The sequence below is a fragment of the Nothobranchius furzeri genome, chromosome 7 (assembly GCF_043380555.1).
Source record: "Nothobranchius furzeri strain GRZ-AD chromosome 7, NfurGRZ-RIMD1, whole genome shotgun sequence".
NCBI classification, from domain to species: Eukaryota; Metazoa; Chordata; class Actinopteri; order Cyprinodontiformes; family Nothobranchiidae; genus Nothobranchius; species Nothobranchius furzeri.
Window position 1 is genome coordinate 76,785,616 of NC_091747.1, and position 23,037 is coordinate 76,808,652.

At 44.8% G+C, this 23,037-nt stretch overlaps 1 protein-coding gene across 1 annotated transcript; it reads left to right on the plus strand.

Annotated features, from left to right (window-relative positions):
• The first annotated feature begins 624 nt into the window (after positions 1-624).
• Positions 625-22,917, plus strand: LOC129167034 (uncharacterized). Its single transcript, XM_054750939.2, has 6 exons — positions 625-768; positions 1,116-2,312; positions 2,694-3,005; positions 3,150-3,267; positions 11,013-11,117; positions 22,358-22,917. The coding sequence occupies exons 1-6, from the start codon at positions 705-707 to the stop codon at positions 22,527-22,529; spliced, it is 1,968 nt and encodes a 655-aa protein (XP_054606914.2). The 5' UTR covers positions 625-704; the 3' UTR covers positions 22,530-22,917.
• Positions 22,918-23,037: the final 120 nt, after the last annotated feature.

A 23,037-nucleotide genomic window follows, 5' to 3' on the forward strand; every position in this document is an offset into this window, starting at 1 on the left:
GAGAAAAGAAAAGATTGTGTAGAATTAAACCAAATTGACCCACGTGAATATAAAAGTACAGTAAGTGTGACACACATACAATAAAAAACTAAACAAAACTAAACACTATTTCAGTGATGTGTGTGTGTGTGTGTGTGTGTGTGTGTGTGTGTGTGTGTGTGTGTGTGTGTGTGTGTGTGTGTGTGTGTGTGTGTGTGTGTTGAATTATCATAAACTTTCTTTGCTACACCCAGGTCCACTCTCTCCAGTTCCACGTCAAACCCTATTGGTAGCGTTGCCACACCCCAGTCTCACAACTCCCCTATAATTGCTCTCCCAGAGTTTGCTGTGTGTGTGTGACATGCCGCCAATGCTTCACCAGGGCCCTCATGAGAGACTCCAAAGCATTTAACAAAAAAGTGTCACTCTATGTAGAGATGCAGGTGCTACGACCAAACCTTGGAGAGGCAACTTTTAACACGGCAATGCTCGTTTCTTCACCCTCCCTCATTTCTCTGTCACCTGCTAACATCTGACCCCCTCCGACAGGCCCAGTTTACTGTCCAACCATCCCCAGCCAACACACTCGTCCTATGCTTTGAGCCATGCACATACTGACATTTGAGTGTTTTACACGTTTTTTAGGACAAAAATAAAAAAAGAGCTTTTTCTTTGGACATAGTTGGACGTTCTGGATTATAGTTTTTGTTGTTTTTATTGGAAACATGAGATATTCCACTTTGATAGGATTCCTGGTGGCTTTGTTAAAACAACTCTGCACATCTGAAGGTAGGCTGATATCTAAAACCATTTTAGACGATGCAACAATGTTTGAATATTTCAGCTGAACCTATATTTATGCAAATGTAGATTATGTTAATGTCGTGCCATTAAAATAAAAACGTAAGACAAAGAATGAATAAATCACATTTCTTTGTGACTTTTCAGTTGCACCTTTGAGGGACATAAGTAAGAATATCGTAACTGTAATGATTAAATTGGTTCAGTCTCCATCACGTTTTTCTTGTAATTAAGAGTAAATATGGACCATGACTCAAAGTAAAGTATGGAGTTTTATTGTGATTGCAGCTGCAAAAAAATATTTTAAAAAGAAATGCTCGGTAATATCTCCATAGGTGGGTCCACCCCCATTCTGGCTTCCATTGAGGTTGCCTACCAAGGCAACCAGACTTTATCCCAGGAAAAAGAGCTGCCTGCTGCAGAGATGGTGCCAGTCGTGTCCCCTCCTAGTTTAAAGGAGGTGCAGCAGGCTGTACAGGAAGCCTCAGAGCAGGTGGATGGGCGGGGGGCAGAAGAGGTGCTGAAGGAGTTGCTGGAGCGAGTGGTTGAGGCAGCTATGGGTAAAGCAGAAGCAGCGGGTGAAGCAAAAGATGTGGAGAGACAGAAGAAAGTGGCTGATGGATATGTACCCGGGGTCATAACAGGACAGCTTCAAGCTGAGATACTGGAGCAGCCAGCAGAGGATAAAAATATTAGTCTCGGGGAAGGAAATGCTGGATTTAAAGAAAATGAGGGGGAAGCAGAGGTGGATGCATTTGAAGATGTAGCTGTAGGAGAGATGCGAGTTGTCAAGGGAGAGGGCGAAGCAGCAGCTAGACCTATAGAGAAGTCTTCTGAAGGTGTGGAAGCTAAAGAAGCAGAGAGTTTGGAGGTTATGGATGAATCATTAGGAGCTAAATTCAGTCAGGAGGATAAAAAGGGAAACTTGGAAGAGACAGAAGGAGATTTAGAAACAAGGAAAGAAGAAGGCACAGAGCCAGTTGGTCTGTCCGTTACAAAGAACCTGACTAAAACAGAAATACTGGCTGGAAATGGAGCTCTGAGTCCTGTTGAGGTGGAAGTGGATGTTCGGCCAGAGCAGGAAGCTGTGAATGAGTCCAGACCTGTCCTGGGAGGGGCTGATCATGAGCAGATAGGCACTAACTGGGGAAAAGAAGCCACTCTGAAGGAGGAAAGTCAAATGGACAAAATAGATGGAGAGAAAATAGTGCTGCCTTCCAAAGATTATGAGATAAAAATAACAAACCCTGTCACAGGAGAGTCAGTAGGGGAGGCGGAGGAGGTAAAAAGAGGAGAATATGCTGAAGGACATGAAGAAGATGAAAATGGGCATGTAGTGGAGGAAGGAGGTCAGGGTAAGGTAGAAATGACAGAAACAAAATTACAGGGGGTGATTGGGGATGAAAGACACGGAGACAGGGTAGGTAAGGAGGTTTCAGTGGCACTAGTGAATGAAACGAGTATGGAAAAAACTCAAAATGAAGAAGAAGAGCAAACTGCTTTGGAGAATTTGCACCATCGTGATTATCAAGGTGAGGTATGTGTAACCTAACAGAGAATATTTAGTGTTCTCAATTCATGGAAAACAATATTGTGTTTAAAGAAAGAGAGAAATAAAAGTTTTTAAATGTCAGAACTCCTTCAAATTTAAATATGTGCTACCATAGTTTTAGTAATTTTCTGAATGTATGTCATTTAAAACGTATAGAATGTAAAACACGAGACTTTTGCTTTTTTAAAGGCAATGCCTTTCAAAGCTTTTCAACTTGCTTCACAGCTAATCCGTCGACAGATGTTTACATTTTCTAACCCACATCTTCACTTTTGTGAAGCCAATCCTCTAGTTGTTCAAGCCTCAAAACATGAGCTCTTAAGTTAATTTTCACATGTATGTGTCACATAACTCCTTCTAGAGACTCTGGTGAACCCTGGGCTTGGCAACAGCACTGAGTCGTTTATAGAAAGGAGACGTGAAATCCAGCTTCCCACCCCAAACCCATCAGTTGGTCAAATGGAAGCTGAAGAAAATACCATTGGTCATGAGAAATCAAACTGTGGTAAAAGGATCATTACCTCGACTCATGGCTTTTTGCCACACAACCATGGCAGGATCCAGCCTACATTGGATGATTTTGATAATGATGTTCTAGCCAAATACCATCAAACAAAAGGAGGGAAACAAGGAGAGGGCAAAGAGCCAGTGGAAAATACACCTGGAATGAGAGGTAAAACTGTGTTTCAAAGAAAAGCAAATCCGCACGTGTTTATGTATACACAAGCTTTTGTCTCTGTGCATACTCATTCATTATAGGCTAACTGATTTCACCAGTTGTTGTCTTCACCGTGTGTTCTTTTTAAAATCTTTTTAGAGACTAATAAAGGAGGCCTGGAGGCGTGGAAAATTGGTGCCATTTTTGCTGCAGTCTTTCTGGCTTTGGAGACCATTGTAATAATTGTATATGTCATCAAATGTCGGAATAAAAAAAGGTATGTGCACCATTCTCGCTGCACATGGCCTGGAAAAGTCAAACAAGGGTCTGAAGAAGAAAGCCAATAGACATGAAAAAAGAAGTGCCCCACTGTGTATTGTTACTGTCACTTCAGATGTAATTGTCAAACCTCCCTGGCATTAAACTGGTGGTTGTAGAAAGGAGTAGAAAGTCTAAATTAGTCTCGGTAAGGACATTTATTATGTTATACGCTGAAAAATTGTTACTTGTTGTGGTCTATGGTGGCCTATCTCATTCTTCTAGCAGGGAAACCCTGTCCTCTTCCCAACCACTCCCGACAGCATCTCCATAGTGATCCTGTGGTATCCTCTGGCCAGTTGACAATCCATCTGATGTGTCCTGGATCAGGGTTTCCTCCTGGAAGTATATACCTGAAAGACCTCCCCCAGGAGGTGATTATTGGCCATCCTAACCAAACCAAATGCCAGAGCCATTATAACACCTCTCAATATGGGAGAGCAGAAGCTCTAGTCCAGTGGTTCCCAAACTTATTTAGCCGCGCACCCCTTCTATGTTCCGACCATGTCGACGCACCCCCCAGCCCCACATCAGGGCATGGCAAACTATATGTATATATATATATATATATATATATATATATATATATATACAGCCAGATATATATAAATATATATATCAGACGTCACGCTAAACAGTCACTCGACAGACAGGGTTAAAAAAACACGATCGACCTTTTTCCCCATCACTTTCATTTTTATGTTTATGTATTATGTATTTTTGAAATAGTAATTAATAAACATTCGATACCATTACAATTTCCTTCGATTTAATTTTAAATCAATATTTAGAGTGCCCAGGTAGCACAAAAACAATGCAATTTAACGGTTTTCTTAAAGCAAGAACATAATCTCCATCTTCAGGTTAAAAACTCTGCTTCACATTTATTTAGAATCGGCTGTGGCTGATGGGTACGCTGAAAAACGAGACGTCAGCAAACTACTACGTGGCGGCACTGCACTGGTCTCCAGGTGAGGCAGCCGCACCTCCACCTGGCTCAGCCACTCACCTGCCGATATGACACAATGGCGCTCTGAGCCTCTCGCCTCCTTGAAAAAAATACCCTCCTCCACTTTTCATCTAATGATCGCAGTTAACTGGAAATCCCCAAGAACCTGTCTGCTCTTTCCCTGAGTGTTAAGTCTACTGTGAGTGTGTGCTTGAGTGCACGCCCAAGAGCACATGCGATCATGATGACTCGTTTCTAGACTGAGAAACTCTGACAGCACATGCAGGGGGGTTGAGGGGGGTGCCATCTATCGCTGCCTCAGTGCCCGTGTCTCAGTCTGCCAGGCAATACGGTTTTCAGAAGCGTTATTTTGCTAACAGGAAGTGTGGATGAAATAAATCTCCACCGATGCTTTGATTCCCATTTAAGCAGTCACTCTGAGTGTTTTATGAAGATAGTCTCTTACACATATCTTCTGCAGTAGTTTCTGATGGACAATAGACAGTAAAATGCTAGGTTTTGAAAAGCCTGACAGATCTACATAACACAGTCACTGAACTTTCATGGACTCCCCCATCTTGACTCGCAATATAGGAAGGCTGTTGTTTTCTTAGAGCCCAGGAAACAACAGAGAATGTGTCAACTGGCAGAAGCTAAATTTATCATAGCAACTCCACCACACAGCAGAACTCCTTCAAGCTTGTGTCATATGTGGAGATAAAACATCAATGTTGCAAAACAAACAGAGCCAGTGATAGAGTCGCATTGCTGTTATCCAGTTCAATAAGAGTTGTCCAAATGTCAGGAAATGAGACTTCAAATCCTCCTCCTCGTCATCGTCGTTGTCTTCCTCCACTTATCCGGGTCCGGGTCATGGGGGCAGCATCCCAACTAGGGAGCTCCAGACCGTCCTCTCCCCAGCCACCTCCACCATCTCCTCCGGCAGGACCCCAAGGCTTTCCCGGACCAGATTGGAGATGTAACCTCTCCAACGTGTCCTGGGTCAACCCGGGGGCCTCCTGCCGGTAGGACATGCCCGAAACACCTCCCCAGGGAGGCGTCCAGGAGGCATCCTGACCAGATGCCCACACCACCTCAACTGACTCCTTTCGGTCTGGAGGAGCAGCGGTTCTACTCCGAGTCCCTCCCAAATGTCCGAGCTCCTCACCCTATCTCTAAGGCTGAGCCTGGCCACCCTACGGAGGAAACTCATTTTGGCCGCTTGTATACGCGATCTCGTTCTTTCGGTCATTACCCAAATCTCATGACCATAGGTGAGGATTGGGACGTGGATAGACCGGTAAATCGAGAGCCTGGCTTTCTGGCTCAGCGCCCTCTTCACCACGACAGATCGGCTCAGCGTCCGCATCACTGCAGACGCTGAACCAATCCGCCTGTCGATCTCATGATCCCTCCTACTTTCACTCGGAACAAGACCCCGAGTTACTTAAACTCCTCCAATTGAGGTAGGACCTCTCCCCCGACCCGGAGTTGGCAAGCCACCCTTTTCCGGTCGAGAACCATGGTCTCAGATTTGGAGGTGCTGATCCTCATCCCAGCCGCTTCACACTCGGCCGTGAACCTACCCAGCAAGAGCTGAAGGTCAGAGCTGGATGAAGCTAGGAGGACCACATCATCCGCAAAAAGCAGAGACGAGATTCTCCTGCCACCAAACTCGACACACTCCACACCACGGCTGCACCTAGAAATTCTATCCATGAAGGTAATGAACAGAACCGGTGATAAAGGGCAGCCCCGGTGGAGTCCAACCCTCACCGGGAACAGGTCCAACTTACTACCAGCTATGCGGACCAAACTCACGCTCCTCTGGTAATGGGACTGAATGGCCCTTAACAGAAAGCCACTCACCCCATACTCCTGGAGCGTCCCCCACAGGCTGCCCCTGGGGACTCGGTCATAAGCCTTCTCCAAATCCACAAAACACATGTGGATTGGTTGGGCAAACTCCCAGGCCCCCTCCATCACCTTTGCAAGGGTATAGAGCTGGTCCACAGTTCCACGGCCAGGACGAAAACTGCGTTGCTCCTCCTCAATCTGAGATACAACTATCGATCGGACCCTCCTCTCCAGTACCTTGGAGTAGACCTTTCCAGGGAGGCTGAGGAGTGTGATCCCCCTATAGTTGGAACACACACTCAGGTCACCCTTCTTAAAGATGGGGACCACCACCCCGGTCTGCCACTCCACAGGAACTGCCCCCGATGACCACGCAATGTTGCAGAGACGTGTCAACCATGACAGCCTTACATCATCCATAGCCTTGAGATACCCAGGACGAATCTCATCCGCTCCCGGGGCTCCGCTGCTGTGTAGTTGTTTGACTACCTCAGCAACTTCTGCACCCGAGATTGAACAGTCCATCCCCAGGTCTCCCGGCTCTGGTTCCTCCTCGGAATGTGCAAAGGTGGGATTGAGGAGCTCCTCAAAGTATTCCTTCCACTGTCCGACTATAGCCCCAGTTGATGTCAGTAGCTCCCCATCCCCACTGTAAACAGTGTGAGCGAGTTGCTGCCTTCCTCTCCTGAGGCGCCAGACAGTTTGGCAGAACCTCTTTGGAGCCAATCGATAGTCTTTCTCCATTGCTTTCTCCATGGCCTCACCAAACTCCTCCCACGCCCGAGATTTTGCCCCGGCAACTGCCACTGCTGCACCCCGCTTGGCCATCCGGTACCTGTTTGCTGCCTCCGGAGACCCACAGACCAGCCATGCCCTGTAGGCCTTCTTCTTCAGCCTGACAGCTCCCCGAACTTCTGGTGTCCACCAACGGGTACAGGGGTTGCCACCACAAATCGCACCGGCCACCTTGCAACCACAGCTAGCAACAGCCGCCTCAACAATCGCAGAGTGGAACAAGGCCCACTCGGAGTCAATGTGCCCCACTGCTCTCGGGATGCGGTCAAAGCTCTGCCGGAGGTGGGAGTTGAAGACCGTCTTGACAGGTTCTTCTGCCAGGCGTTTCCAGCAGACCCTCACAATGCGTTTGAGTCTGCCAGGTCTACGCGGCATCTTCCCCTGCCATCTGATCCAACTCACCACCAGGTGGTGATCAGTTGACAGCTCCGCTCCTCTCTTCACTCGGGTGTCCAAAACATACGGCCGCAGGTCAGATGATATGACTACAAAGTCTATCATCGACCTGCGACCTAGGCTGCCCTGGTATCAAATGTACCGATGGGCATCCTCATGTTCGAACATGGTGTTCGTTATGCCAAACTGCGGATTGCATAGAAGTCCAATAATGAAACATCACTCGATATCAGATCAGGCGGGCCGTTCCTCCCAATCACACCCCTCCAGGTCAAGCTGTCATTGCCCACGTGAGCATTGAAGTCCCCCAGCAGGACAATGGAGTCCCCTGATGGAGCACTATCTAGCACTCATCCCATGGACCCCAAAAAGGGTGGGTACTCTGAACTGATATTTGGCCCGTAAGCACAATCAACAGTCAGAACCCGTTCTCCGACATGAAGGTGCAGGGAAGCTACCCTCTCGTTCCCCGGGGTAAACCCCAACACACAGGCAGCGAGCCTTGGGGCTAACAAAAAGCCAACCCCAGCCCTCCGCCTCTCACCCAGAGCAACTCCAGCAAAGGAGAATGTCCAACCCCTCTCAAGGACTTGGGTTCCAGAGCCATTGCTATGTGTCGAGGTGAGTCAGACTATATCTAGCCGGTACCGCTCAACCTCTGCCACAAGCTCCTGCTCCTTCCCCACCAGCGAGGTGACGTTCCATGTCCCAAAAAAACAGTTTTCTTGTCCGGGGATCGGACCGCCAAGGCTCCCGCCTTGGTCTGCCACCCGATCCACACTGCACCATACCCTTCATGTTCCTCCTGCGGGTGGTGGGTCCACAGTTGGATGAGCCCATGTATCCGGTTCGGGCTGGGCACGGCCGGACCCCATGGGCAAAATCCCGGCCACCAGGTGCTCGCTCATGGGCCCCAACCCCAGGCCTGGCTCCAGGGTGGGACCCCGGTAACCCTCCGGGCCGGGTACTCCAACTTTTTGAATTTACATCCATGAAAGATCCTTTGAACCGTTCTTTGTCTCACCCTTCACCTAAGACCAATTTGTCATGGGAGACCCTACCAGGGGCAAAAAGTGCCCCAGACAACATAGCTCCTAGGATCATTTGGGCACTCAAACTCCTCCACCACGATAAGGTGACGGTTCAAGGAGGAGCTTCAAATCCTATCTTCTGAAACTACTTTCTCCTCTGGCTGCACTGCTGAATAAAGCAGCATAGACCAGTATAGCTGGTTACCAGCATATGTGTTTCGGTGTTGGTATGCTGGTCCAGTATGGGAAGCTGGTTGTTGGTAGAGCAGCTTCTTGGAACAGCATACTGGACCAGGTCCAGCAGCAGCTGGTCCAGCAGCACCAAAACATAACATATGCTGGTAACACTAATGTTCGTCTATGCTGCTTTTACCACTAGGCAGAATTCTTCGTGCTGATACATGAGTAGGACAAAAGTGACCACTGCAGTTGTGTTGATTAAACAAGTGTTCAACACATTTAAAGCCCGCTGAAATTATGGGTGCAAACTAGTGTCAAACCATTTCAGGCTTTAAATCAAACAGATGAATTATAAAGATTAGTACTTTCATCAAAATTTAGCCCATCTGGTTCTACACGTGTCTATTGCCCGCTGGTGGAAAGGGCCCATTTTATTTCTTTATTTCTGAGTTTATACCCAAACTTAATTTTTAACCCTCCTGTTTCCTGAAAATAAAATGAGACATGCCGGTTTCACCAAGCTAATAGTAAAACACCTACAGGTATTCATTTTGTTGTAATGGACAGTTGGCATTTCAAGTTTCCACTATAAAAAGTGACTTAATAAGCTGCAGGATTCAATCAATTCTACACTGATTTTTTGTCAATATTTACCCATTAAGTTTAAAAAAAAGTTGAATATCTTTTATATGTGTCTTGTTGGTGATTGATGGTTGGATGGAGTGATGGATAGACCAATTAGTATGAGCTTTGTCGGTAATGGTTGGCGTTTCTGCACGTCGAAGCACTTTATGCTACAGTGAATCATTCACCCATTCACACACACGCTCACATTGTAGCTACAGCAACACTGGGGCTCACTGACAGAAGCAAATCTGGCAGTTACAGGTGCCACCGGTCCCTCCGACCACCATCAGCTTGCAAGCGGGGTAACATATCTTGCCCAAGAACACAACTGACAGGAGCCTGAGTTCCAACCTGCAATCTACCATTGACCTCAACAGAGATGTAACAAAGGTGTTGAGCCAAAAGCCCAACACCTCTGGAGATTTTTATCATGACTAAAAGAACATAATTTTTATATAAATATCCTCTTTGGTTAAGGGGTTCATCTTTGGAGACATGATGAAGTGCTCCACCATCCAATAGTGCAACTGTTCCATCTGAAACAGTGAACAGATGTGGTTTGGGTATGGGATTATGATGTGTCCTTGCCTCCAGGGGGCATCTCCCACTAGACTCGAGGGAGACCCGAGGCTAACCCAGAACTTACTGGAGAAACTCTATATCTTCTCTGGCCTGGAATCCCTCAGAATGGGCTGGAATGTGTTGCTAAATAAACGTTTTTTTTTTTATTTTGCTGGATCAATTGACTCCGTCACTCAATTTTGATAAGCAGATGGAAATAGATGAAAGCTAATCGATTTGCATAATTTGGTTAAAATAGTTTACTTTATGCAAAAAGGAAAAACTAAACAAAAACATCTGACTTCTTTTACAGAACACAAAGAACCCGGTTCACAGGGTAGAATAACCTTTCTGATTTCATTTACAATATTTCCTTGTTTTGGATTTTAGTTAAAGCAGCGTTTCAAATGAATGTGGCCGCAATGTGGTCCTTATTTCAAAATTATAAAACATAGAAGAAACAAAATGCATTCAATCAGCTTCTTTGTGTATTTGGTCCTAGTCAACGTTACTTCCCTTACAAACTTAAAACTAAAATCAAATCAGAGCCAAATACAATCAGCGTGGATGGGATTAGTTGTACAATATTGTACTATTCTTATTTCTGCATATTGCTGCCATGTGTTTTCTGGTTTTACAGCAAGTTTAAAAGAAATACTCATTCCAAAAATTTATCTCAATGCAGCCAGTAGTCTTGTTGGGTCCAAATCAGCCTTACTTATTATGGTTCAACACTCCTAGCCAAATTAGCTCTTGTAGCCTGCCATCTTATAATATCCTTTTGGAAGGTTTTACTGCATTAAACATCAAAACAGACTTAAACAAACAAACACTTCCTCTACTGTACTAATAAAAACGTTCTGTGGTTCACTTCACATTCCGTCATTATTGTAAGTCTGACTCATATTCTGTTTCTATGCATAAAATTATAAATAATGCCTCTACATCAAGCATTATTCACCTCCTTTACTTACAGCTGAAACAGACCCTCTGATCGCTAGCTGTAGCACCGGCAGGCCTACGATCACAGATGGGACTCACAGCAGTGCTGGTACACGATTGCTTCAGATGTTGCCCAAGCTGCAGTTAACATTTCAGCACTGACAGATGATGAAATGAGGAGAATGTGCTTTGTATTGGCACTGAAATTTCCCTTCACTAAAACAGAAATTCCTATGTTTGATCAGGTGCCGTGTGACTTATTATTTGCCCAAAAGGTTCTCAGAAATGTGTAGTTACTTTGTAAAACGACAACAGTAGGCAAAACGGTGATAATGTGATGTCGTTGGTGTGTTTGTGTATAAGCAGTGCTTCCACCATGCAGCGAGCCTGTGAGGAAGGGCGTGTTGAACCAGAGGCAGCAACAGGAGGCGACTGCGGTGATCATTCACGACCGATGGGGACTATTCAGAAGTAGGTTCACACGACGCGGTGATGCAAGGATCCAAACAGAGCTTAAACATGCAGGTTGACAATAAAAGTAAAAGTCAAAACTAAAAAAAATACACAGAACAAAAATAGAAACGCATCACTTTTGTTTTTGCTCCCATTTTTCAAGAGCTGAACTCAAACACCTGCATACCACTCAGAGTATATTTAAGGTATGACCCTTGAGAGCTAACCAGAGGCATATTCGATGATTTATTTCCAAATGTTTCATTGAACTGTTCCAGTACATGTTCAGGCAAAACATAAATACCCATTATTTGTGATTTTTAATCCTTTTTGCCAACAGTAAAAGTTACATCGTTCGGGTTTTACTCAACAGGTTCAAAGACTCACTCACAGAATCCACACACCTTTCGTCCAAAAATACTGAACAAAAATATGGACGCAACACTTGTTGCTCACATATTTTGTGAGCTGAACTCCAACATCTGAAACTTTTTCTACATGCACAAAATGCCCATGACTCTCAAATAATGTTCTAAAATCTGTCTACATGTGTGTTAGTGAGCTATTTTTCTTTACCAAGATAATCCATCCCACCTCACAGGCATGGCTCATCAAGGGGCTGATTAGACTGCCCACAAGAAAAGACCACCCTGAAATGAGCAGTTTGATCAAACAGCACAATACCACAGATGTTGCAACCTTGCGGGAGCATGCAATTGTCATGCTGACCGCAGGAATGTCTGCCAGAGCTGTTGCCCATGAAATGAATGTTCACTTCTCTACCATAAGCCGCCTCCAAAGGCATTTCAGAGAATTTGGCTGTACATCCAACTGGCCTCAAAACCACAGACCACATATGACCACACTAGTCCAGGACCTTCACATCCAGCATGTTCACCTCCAGGATCATCTGAGACCAGCAACCCGGAGAGTGACAGCAACAATCGGTTTGCATAACCAGAGAATTTTTGCACAAACTGTGAGAAACCATCTCAAGGTAACTCATCTGCATGCTCGTTGTCCTCATCGGGGTCTGGGCCTGACTACAATCCGTCGTCGTAACCGACTTGAGCGGGCAAACACTCACATTTGATGGCGTTTGGCACGTTGGAGAGGAATTCTGTTCAAAGATGAGTCCTGATTTTCACCGTCTAAGGCAGATGACAGACTGCATGTGTGTGAGTGGTTTGCTGATGTCAAGGTCATGGAACGAGTGGTCCATGGTGGCGGTGGGGTATTGGTATGGGCAGGCGCTTGTTATGAACAATTAACACAGGTGCATTTTATTGATGGCATTTTGAATGCACAGAGGTACCGTGACAAGATCCTGAGGCCCATTGTTGTGCCATTAATCCACGACCATCACCTCATGTTGCAGCATGATAATGCATGGCCCTGTATTGCAAGGATCTGTCCACAATTCCTGGAAGCTGAAAACATTCCAGTTCTTGCATGGCCAGTATACTCGCCATACATGCCACCCATTGAGCATGTTTGGGATGCTCTGGATCTGCGTACACCACAGCATGTTCCAGTTCCTGCCAATATTCAGCAACTTCACAAAGCAATTGAAGAGGAGTGGACCAACATTCTACAGGCCACAATCAACAACCTGATCGATCAACTCTATGTGACGGAGATGTGTTGCCCTGCGTGAGGCAAATGGTGGCCACACCAGATACTGACCCCAACCCCCATTAAGCAAAACTGTGCACATGCCAGGGTGGCCTTTTGTTGTGGGCAGTCTAAGGCACAACAGTATTCAGCCCCTTGATACACCACACCGGTGATGTAGGATGGATTAACTCTGTAAAGGAAAAGTGCTCACTAACACACATGTAGACAGATTTCAGAACAATATTTGAGAGTTATAGGTGTTTTGTGCATGTAGAAAAAGTTTCAGATGTTTGAGTTCAGCTCATAAAAAATGTGAGCAAAAAGTGTTGCGTCTATATTTTTGTTCACTGTAATTATTAGTATTTATTAAACTGATCCTCTAAAATTAATCTCGTTTTCATTTACAAAAGCCAGTTGTCAGCTGATTAAACATCATACACTGACCTATTAGCATGTGGCTCCTAGAAACTATGAGTTATTTGCTTTTTCAGCTGATTACATCTAGGCTGTGTTGCGGGCAATAAGCTCAGGATTCTGCTCACAGCATCACATGAAAGAGGGAGATTGTGACCCCAGAGCATTGCTGCGTAACACCAGGACTTTCCTAATCGGCCTGGCAGACTAGAATCAGTAATAGGTCAAAGGTGTGTGTGTATGCATGAGCCACTTGAATGCTGTGGCAGAAACGTGTTAAGAAATGTAGAAGTCATGGGATTATTGAGTCAGTCTGCAGAAACTAATTTTAGACACAGATCACAAACGTTGTAGTTTGTTGCCTGTAGAAGTAAACATGTGCAGCACACAATGAGAAACTAAACACGCTACATCAAATCGGGCATGAATTATTCATCAGTCAGCTGGTTCATCTTAGAATGTGTCCTTGTAAGGAGAGAAAATGGAGGCAATTACAATCCAGTTGTTCTAGTAAATCACTAAATCACTGCCAACAAAACAAAACCACCATAAAAGTCGCTGAGAGTGATGTGAAGTCTTATATTAGACCCCATTGTGTTACAAAGGGCTGCTGTTTGTACATTTGTGATGCAAGAAGCCAAGATGCAGAGCAAGCTGCTGCACCGTGATGTAACTGTGGCCTAACAGAGATTATAAAAGCTTAATGGACATAATGAATATTATCTGGAGTAAATATAAAGAGTTTTCGCAAAAACAGATAACCACTTTTTTATATATTTTCATAAAACGCATCTTCTTATGATTTACTTATTTAGGTTACTATTCAAAATAAAGTTTTGTGGTTTTGATCAAAAATTGCTTTTGTCTGTTGTTGCAATTTAACTGTGAGGATTTTTCAGGAGTGTCCAAAGTAAAACAAATACTCAAATTTGACACTACAAGTGGAATTCAATCCATCCATCCATCCATTAGTATATGCATCTGTACATCCATCCATCTATCCATCCATCCATCCATCCATCCATCCATCCAACCATCCATCCATCCATACATACATACATCTGTACATCCATCCATGCATTCATCCGTCCATCTATCCATACATACATGCATACATGCATCTGTACATCCATCCATCCATCCATCCATCTATACATACATACATACATACATACATACATCTGTACATCCATCCATCCATCCATCCATACATACATACATACATACATGCATCTGTACATCCATCCATCCATCCATACATGCATACATGCATACATGCATCTGTACATCCATCCATCCATCCATCCATCCATCCATCTATACATACATACATACATACATACATGCATCTGTACATCCATCCATCCATCCATACATACATACATACATACATACATGCATCTGTACATCCATCCATCCATCCATCCATCCATCCATTCATATATGCATCTGTGCATCCATCTATCCATCCATCCATCCATCCATCCAACCACCCATCCATACATACATCTGTACATCCATCCATGCATTCATCCATCCATCTATCCATCCATCCATTCATATATGCATCTGTACATCCATCCATCTATCCATCCATCCATCCATCCATCCAACCATCCATCCATACATACATACATCTGTACATCCATCCATGCATTCATCCGTCCATCTATTCATCCATACATACATACATGCATCTGTACATCCATCCATCCATCCATCCATCCATCCATACATACATACATACATACATGCATCTGTACATCCATCCATCCATCCATCCATACATACATACATACATACATACATGCATCTGTACATCCATCCATCCATCCATCCATCCATCCATACATACATACATGCATCTGTACATCCATCCATGCATTCATCCATCCACATATCCATCCATGCATCCATCCATCCATCCATCCATCCATCCATCAAATCAAATCAAATCAACTTTATTTATATAGCACTTTTCATACATAAAAAAAGCAACTCAAAGTGCTTCACAGATTAAAATGGCCCCATAGAAACCATATTACCATCCCAGCCCCCCTCCCCAAGTATAAAACAATGGACAATTACGCTTCCCCTCCCGCACCCAACTTCCAAAGTGGACATACGATCACACACACACACACACACACACACACACACACACACACACACACACACACACACACACACACACACACACACACACACATACGTGAACAACAGAGGAAACAAAAGGCTGAGTTCAGATGGGTCAGGTAATGAACGACACATCATCAGTGGAGCCATCTGCCCTGACATCAACAGATCCAGGGCAGCAGCCTAGACACCGGCCCATGACACCCAGTGGGGGAGGGCAGAAACCCCCACCACTGCCCGGGCACTACCCGAGGAGAGCCCCAGCCGCCGCCGCCGACCACCGGCCCCAAGGCAGAGGGCTCCGCAGAGGAAATGCTGGAGGATTAAAATATATAACAAGCTAATATGGATAAAAAGTAACTGATAAAAAGTGATTATAAAGATAGTAAAAGAAAACATAATCATGTAAAAACACTAAGATGTAAATAAAATGATAAAATTAATTAAAAGAGATAAATATGTATATTTATAAATAAACAAATATGACAGACGATTCAGTTGAACAGACTAGATAAATAGTAATCAGTTAAAAGCTAAGATAAAAAGGTGAGTCTTGAGCCTATTCTTAAAAGCCTGGACGTTCCTGAGCCCTGAGGTCCTCCGGCAGCCCGTTCCAGAGGCGAGGGCCATAATACTTGAAGCCTCGCCGTGGGTGTGTCTTAACTTTAGGGATAACTAAGAGACGGCTGCCAGAGGAGCGCAGAGACCACGAGGGTTTACATAGTAAAAGCAGTTCTGAAAGATAACCGAGACCAATGAAACTTAAAAAACTTAAAAACCATTAAAAGAACCTTGAAATCGATCCTGAAACATACGGGGAGCCAGTGCAGTGAATCTAAAACCGGAGTGATGTGCTCCCGCTTCCTGGTCTTCATCAGGACACGTGCTGCTGAGTTTTGTAAAAGTTGTAGACCTGGAGTGCTCTTTTTGGGAAGACCAGAAAGCAGGGCATTGCAGTAATAAATTCTACTGGTTATAAAAGCATACATCAATGTCTCCGTATTGGCCCGAGAGAGAATGGGGTGGACTCTGGTGATATTCTTAAGATGGTAAAAACCTATTTTTGTGATGTTTTTAATGTGGGGGATAAAAGTCAGCTCTGAATCGAAAATAACGCCCAGATTCTTCACTTGTAGTGATGGATAAAAAGACACTGATTGTAGTTTAGGTAAAAGTTTCTCTCTCTGGGTCTCAGGACCGATGACTAAAACTTCAGTTTTGCCTTGGTTGAGCTGGAGAAAGTTTTCAGTCATCCATGATTTAATATCTAAAATGCAGTTAAAAAGTGTTTCCATTGGCTGTGCGTCATCAGGAGACACGGAGATGTACAACTGTGTATCGTCAGCGTAACTGTGGAAATTCACCCCGTGTCTCCTGATGACGCTGCCCAGAGGGAGCATATAGAGATTAAAAAGCACTGGGCCTAGAATTGAACCCTGAGGCACACCGCATGTGATGCTGTGGACCCCAGAGGAACAGGTATCCAGACTCACCATAAAAGTCCTGTCTGTGAGGTAGGAAGTGAACCAACTGTGAACAGCACCAGAGAGGCCGATCTGTTTTAAACGGGTTAAAAGAATAGTGTGGTCTACTGTATCAAAGGCAGCGCTTAGATCCAGCAGAACCAACACTGTTGCCCTCCAGGCATCATAATTTGTTCTAAAATCATTTAAAATCTTCAGAAGGGCCGTCTCAGTGCTGTGGTTCACTAAAACCAGACTGAAATTTCTCTAGGACATGTTGGTGGTTGATAAAAGCATTAAGTTGTATTAAAACACGCTTCTCTAAAATTTTGCTTAAAAATGGTAAGATGGATACTGGTCGAAAATTGTTGAAGTCATTAAAATCTAAATTGCTCTTCTTCAGCAGGGGTCTGGTCACCGCCCGTTTAAAAGCAGCAGGAAAGACCCCCGTCTGAAGGGAACAGTTCACAGTTAAAATCTCATCTCTAAAAGAGTCATAAAATTGTTTAAAAACCTTGTGGGAATAGGGTCCAGAACACATGTGGTGGGTCTCACTGAGGAGAAAACCTTATCAATAATCTCAGCTTCAACCAAGACAAAACTGTCCAGTGTTTCCTCAGGTAGACACACACTCTCAGATTGATCAGGAGCAGCATGACATTGGGAGGATAAAATGTTACGTCTGATGGTGTCTACCTTCCCTCTGAAGTGGGCTGCAAACTCCTCACAGAGAGCATCCGAGGGGGTTTTCTGGAGAGAACTAAATTCACGACCCAAAATATTTGTAATTGTAGAAAACAGAATTTTGGGATTATTTTTGTGTTCAGAGATGATTTTGTTGTATGATTTTAATAATTCAGGGTATGTTTGTTTATTAATTGTGTTCTTATTTCCTCCATTTTCTCTCCGCCGCCCTGCAAGATCCATACATACATCCGTACATGCATTCATCCATCCATCCATCCATTTTCTTCCCATTGGTAATCCAACTCAGCTATTTTTACCCGGGTTTCGACCATAAAAGCAGGCAGGTAAAACATGTTTACAGTAGCAAATACAGAACATCACACAATGTGGTTTGCATTTTATGTGTATTGCAGTAATAAAAGTAGTACATGTATGTGTTTAGAACCTAATGGCACTACTGAATATTAAAGTAGTTTATGAAGTGCTCTGAGGGAATGTCACATTGCAAATACTGAGCTTAACAGGACATTATGAATAAATTTTCCTAAGTGAGAGCAATTGTCACGATGTAGGAGGTGGAGACGGCGGACCATGTGTGGTTGAGCTGAGCAGGAGGTAAAAAATGCAGGCTTCAGAAAAGTAAAAATGGTTTAATGGCAGGATGGGATGAACAGAAACACCAGCAGACAACAACAATGAACTGACAAAGGACAGGGGCAAAACAGGTGGTTTAAATACAGAGGGCTAATTAGGGAAACATGGGCAGGTAAACGAGGGACAGGTGAGAACAATAAGGGCAATCACAGCAGGAGAGGAACACAGTCAGGTTGGGCAGGGGCAGATCGTGACAGTACCCCCCCCCCCCCCCCCCCCCCTTAAGGGCGGATACCAGACGCCCACAAGGCTATACAACAGGAGACGGGGACTCGAAGACTGGACTTGACTGGACGTGACTGGACCAGGGACTTGACTGGACCAGGGACTTGAGCAGGCGTGGGACCCAGGCAGAGAACTGCAGGAGCAGGCGTGGGACCCAGGCAGAGAACTGCAGGAGCAGGCGTGGGACCCAGGCAGAGAACTGCAGGAGCAGGCGTGGGACCCAGGCAGAGAACTGCAGGAGCAGGCGTGGGACCCAGGCAGAGAACTGCAGGAGCAGGCGTGGGACCCAGGCAGAGAACTGCAGGAGCAGGCGTGGGACCCAGGCAGAGAACTGCAGGAGCAGGCGTGGGACCCAGGCAGAGAACTGCAGGAGCAGGCGTGGGACCCAGGCAGAGAACTGCAGGAGCAGGCGTGGGACCCAGGCAGAGAACTGCAGGAGCAGGCGTGGGACCCAGGCAGAGAACTGCAGGAGCAGGCGTGGGACCCAGGCAGAGAACTGCAGGAGCAGGCGTGGGACCCAGGCAGAGAACTGCAGGAGCAGGCGTGGGACCCAGGCAGAGAACTGCAGGAGCAGGCGTGGGACCCAGGCAGAGAACTGCAGGAGCAAGCGTGGGACCCAGGCAGAGAACTGCAGGAGCAAGCGTGGGACCCAGGCAGAGAACTGCAGGAGCAGACGTGGGACCCAGGCAGAGAACTGCAGGAGCAGGCGTGGGACCCAGGCAGAGAACTGCAGGAGCAGGCGTGGGACCCAGGCAGAGAACTGCAGGAGCAGGCGTGGGACCCAGGCAGAGAACTGCAGGAGCAGACGTGGGACCCAGCAGAGGCTGCAGCAGCATGAGACCTGCAGGCATAAGCCCCACAGCGTGGACCAGGAAGTGGACGAACGGCAGGAGCGATGCGAGGGAACCCAGCTCGGCGGCAGGTGCTCGACAACCGGTCAGAGCAGGTACACGGCACGATTAGCTGGGTCTCAGGCAGAGGCTTGGGTGCAGGGAAGCAGGAGAAGAGCGGGGAGACCAACCCTACCACCCCGGACAATGATGGCGTGCGTAGGGGGTGTAACTCCTTCAGAGCTCCAGAATCCGCAGCTTCCATGAGAAAAACAGGACGGGGACGGAAAGCAGGAGAGGAGAAGGGCTCGACCACCGCAGGAAACGAACTGGATGCGCCGAAACCCACCCAGAGGCTTGACCACCCCGGAGAACAGGTAGGATGCGCCAACACCCTGGGCCATAATCTCCTTCTGCTAAAGGACAAAAAAAGAAAAAATAAATCCTCCAGAGAGATTTAGAAATGCTCACCACAGGTCCCGGTTTGGTCAGTTCATTCTGTCACGATGTAGGAGGTGGAGACGGCGGACCATGTGTGGTTGAGCTGAGCAGGAGGTAAAAATGCAGGCTTCAGAAAAGTAAAAATGGTTTAATGGCAGGATGGGATGAACAGAAACACCAGCAGACAACAACAATGAACTGACAAAGAACAGGGGCAAAACAGGTGGTTTAAATACAGAGGGCTAATTAGGGAAACATGGGCAGGTAAACGAGGGACAGGTGAGAACAATAAGGGCAATCACGGCAGGAGAGGAACACAGTCAGGTTGGGCAGGGGCAGATCGTGACAGCAATTAGTCAAAGTGTTATAACTGAAGCTGGAGTGTAGTCGACTCATGTATGCTTCATATGTATTTTGTAGTTTTTCTAATCATTTTGCTCTAGACAGCATCTCCAGCTTTTGTCATTTATCATCTCAACTCCTTGTGAGTCTCATTCCAACAGTTTAGCAGCATCTGGTGTTGCAGTCATTAAATAAACACACCTTTACTGAGAAAACATTAGCATTAGCTCAATGTGAGACATTCAACGACCGTTATTAAAAAACACCAAAATGACTGGAGTTTTATTTCTATTGTTGCCTCAATGTGTCCTGTCATGCCTTTGTTTTTCTTTAAGCTAGACATGGCTGGAAACAGTTCAAAACAGCTATATTTAAAGAATGATGAACAATGCTCCTCTAGTAAAAGATCCATTATAGTTGATTATAGTTAAAAGAAAATGTACAAACAGCTGGCATTCTCTTTTTTCAACAGCAAAGCTGTTTCAACAAAACTCTAGAAAATGTTAACATTTTAAGCTATTGCTTTCGAACTGGTTTAAATGATTATTGTACCAGAAAGTCAAGCAGCCTCACACGGGACAGCCCTCTGCTGACCAGAAACTGCACTAAGCAATGTGATAGTTGGGGGTGGGAACAAGTGAGAGGTGCAGCAATGGTCAGGGTGGAGTTTTCTGTGCTAGTAGCTTATAGCAGTAAGCAATTTCAGTTTGCAGATTGTTAATAAAAAGAGCAAAAATGAATAAGAAGTTAGCTTTTTGTTGACCTCATGGCAGATCACGCAAGTAAAAGGAAAAGAGTAATGAATCTGAGGACAAGCAAAGAAAGAACGAATATCGGCACAGCCTAATGTTGGAGGCTACAGCGGCGTTGTTTACAACCGTTGTGATTTTGTTATCAACCAGTAGGGGGAGAAGAAAGAAATGTGTTAAGTGTTACTTGAAGGAACAATCCTACCATGCATGTGTCAACCAGAAGAAAACTCACAAGTTCAAAGTTCATAATTTAGAGGTGTGTCCAGAACGGAGGAATAATTTTTAATCTTAGCATTCCTTCTCAGTTTTATGTTCTTCTTCAATCTGTTCTCAAATTGTAGTTGTCAGGAAAATGAATCAAGTCATCAAAGTATGAGAAACGCAGCGGTTTCTATTTGTTTTAACAGAAAAGAGAATATGTCAAATCGCAGTCTTTCTATGAAGTAAAAGCCCCTTTGGCTCTTTTAAATCCAGATAAAGGCTTTGAAGGGCTTCTGCATGTTTACGGCTCACAGCTGTACACACTTGCACCATATTTGCAAGTATAAACAACCCAAGGAGGAACCAAACCTCCACAAATTTCAGATACTAATGCAAAAAGACCAAAACACCAGAAGTAAACTGAAGATATCTTCAAAGGCAGCTGTGGTTTGAAAACACCTTCATGAAATACATTAAAATAGAAATGCAAATATGTGGTACTTTTCTAGTTATCTTGTGTGCATGCATGCAAGGAGCGTTTTATTTGTGTTTCCTATTTAGGCCACTGGTAAACTGACCAGCGGCTTGCAGCAGTAGTGTCTGGTGGAGCTGCTCTTTGCACTCCATATCCTTCACTGTTTCCTGTGTCTCATTTAAAGACATTTAGGCCCTGTCCACACGTAGCCGGGGATCTGCCAAAACGTAGATATTTTTCTACGTTTTGGCCTGTCATCCACACGAAAACGGAGTTTTTTCACACGAAAACGGATCTTTTTAAAAACTCCGGCCAAAGTGAAGATCTGTTTTTTCTCCGTTTTGGGTAACTGCGTGTGGACAGACAAAACCGGAGTTTTAAGGTCCGCAACGTCACTTTCCGCGACAAAAAAATGCTGACATCACGTGTGCGACCTGTGTTTACACTAGCCGACAGCATGGATGCCCTCAGAGCTGCGCTCGCTTTATCGATTGTCCAAGTGCTTTTTGCTTGTTTGTTTTTGCAAGCGGAATTACTGCTCCTTGTGGAAGACCACAGACGAAGGACGAGGTTAAGAACGAGGGAAGTACTGCCGCCTACAGGTCTGGCATGTCCTTAACAACATATTTACCCGGGTACGTGTGGACAGAGTTTTGCTTTAAAACGAGGTGGTGTGGATGCAAGTTTTTGGAGGGGCGGATATTCGTTTAAAAAAAAACCGGCTACGTGTGGACTAGGCCTTAAACTGCAGCAAATGTAAAGTATGACACAAATAAATGTTGTGGTTTTGCCACCATGACCACCATGCTATAACCTTGAACCAGCCTGTATCTGATCCTGACATCTATTCTTGTTTAAAAGTAATTTCCTGTAATTTGGTGGCCTAGAAATCTAGAAAAACTGTAGCTGTTTGTTGCTCTGATGGGGCTGAGGACTGTCTGAGCTCTTTCTATGGGTCGTGGTCACAATAGATTTTTACATATACAGTATTCTTTGCATGTCCATCTCTTCTTTCTGCTAGGATCACCACCCTTGACCCATCTGATGTGGCTTCAGCCATGGCACAAGAAAAGAAGCAGCAGGAAGATGATCATGCAATATCCTTGTCCAAACTTTCGCCCAGCTTCACGGACGAGCTGGCCGCTACTGGACCAGGCCCAAACTTCTCACAAGACCTAAGGACGCCTGTATAAGAGAAGCTTGGGATTCCACCTGTAATAACTCTCACGTTTATATTCCTGTAGATAATTTTGTTGATGTGTGCATGTAACACAAAATGTTAGTTCCTGTAACACTTTAGCAGGTATGAATGTGTGTGGGTGAAAAATTAAAGCATGCATATTTTATAAGTGTATGTGTGAAAAGACTTTTACCAAAAGTGAAATAAATGTATCTGGTTTGATGTTTACAGTCTTACATTGACGTCTTTACAGAACTAAAGGGTTTTAATGACCCCAACTTGCTGAAAAAAATATATTTTTTTTTCAAATACATAAAGGAAGCCTCGTTAAAAACCAACAAATGTGTCTGAAAAGAAATAAAATATTGATTCCCTTCTGCTGGGATGTTGTTTAAAACTTGCATCGACTGATATTCTATAAAATTCTTGCTTTTTGTGTCGTCACTGGAGATTTTAGCAACTTCAAATTAAAAGAATGAACTTCTTTCTTCATGCCTTTTTGTATAGATTTATCTACAGCG

Excerpts from the sequence above, each read along its gene's own strand:
- LOC129167034 (XM_054750939.2), top strand. The coding sequence starts at position 705 with ATGAGATATTCCACTTTGATAGGATTCCTGGTGGCTTTGTTAAAACAA. Across the intron at positions 2,313-2,693 it reads GCACCATCGTGATTATCAAG|AGACTCTGGTGAACCCTGGG; the intron begins GTGAGGTATGTG and ends AACTCCTTCTAG. Across the intron at positions 3,268-11,012 it reads AAATGTCGGAATAAAAAAAG|TGCTTCCACCATGCAGCGAG; the intron begins GTATGTGCACCA and ends GTGTATAAGCAG.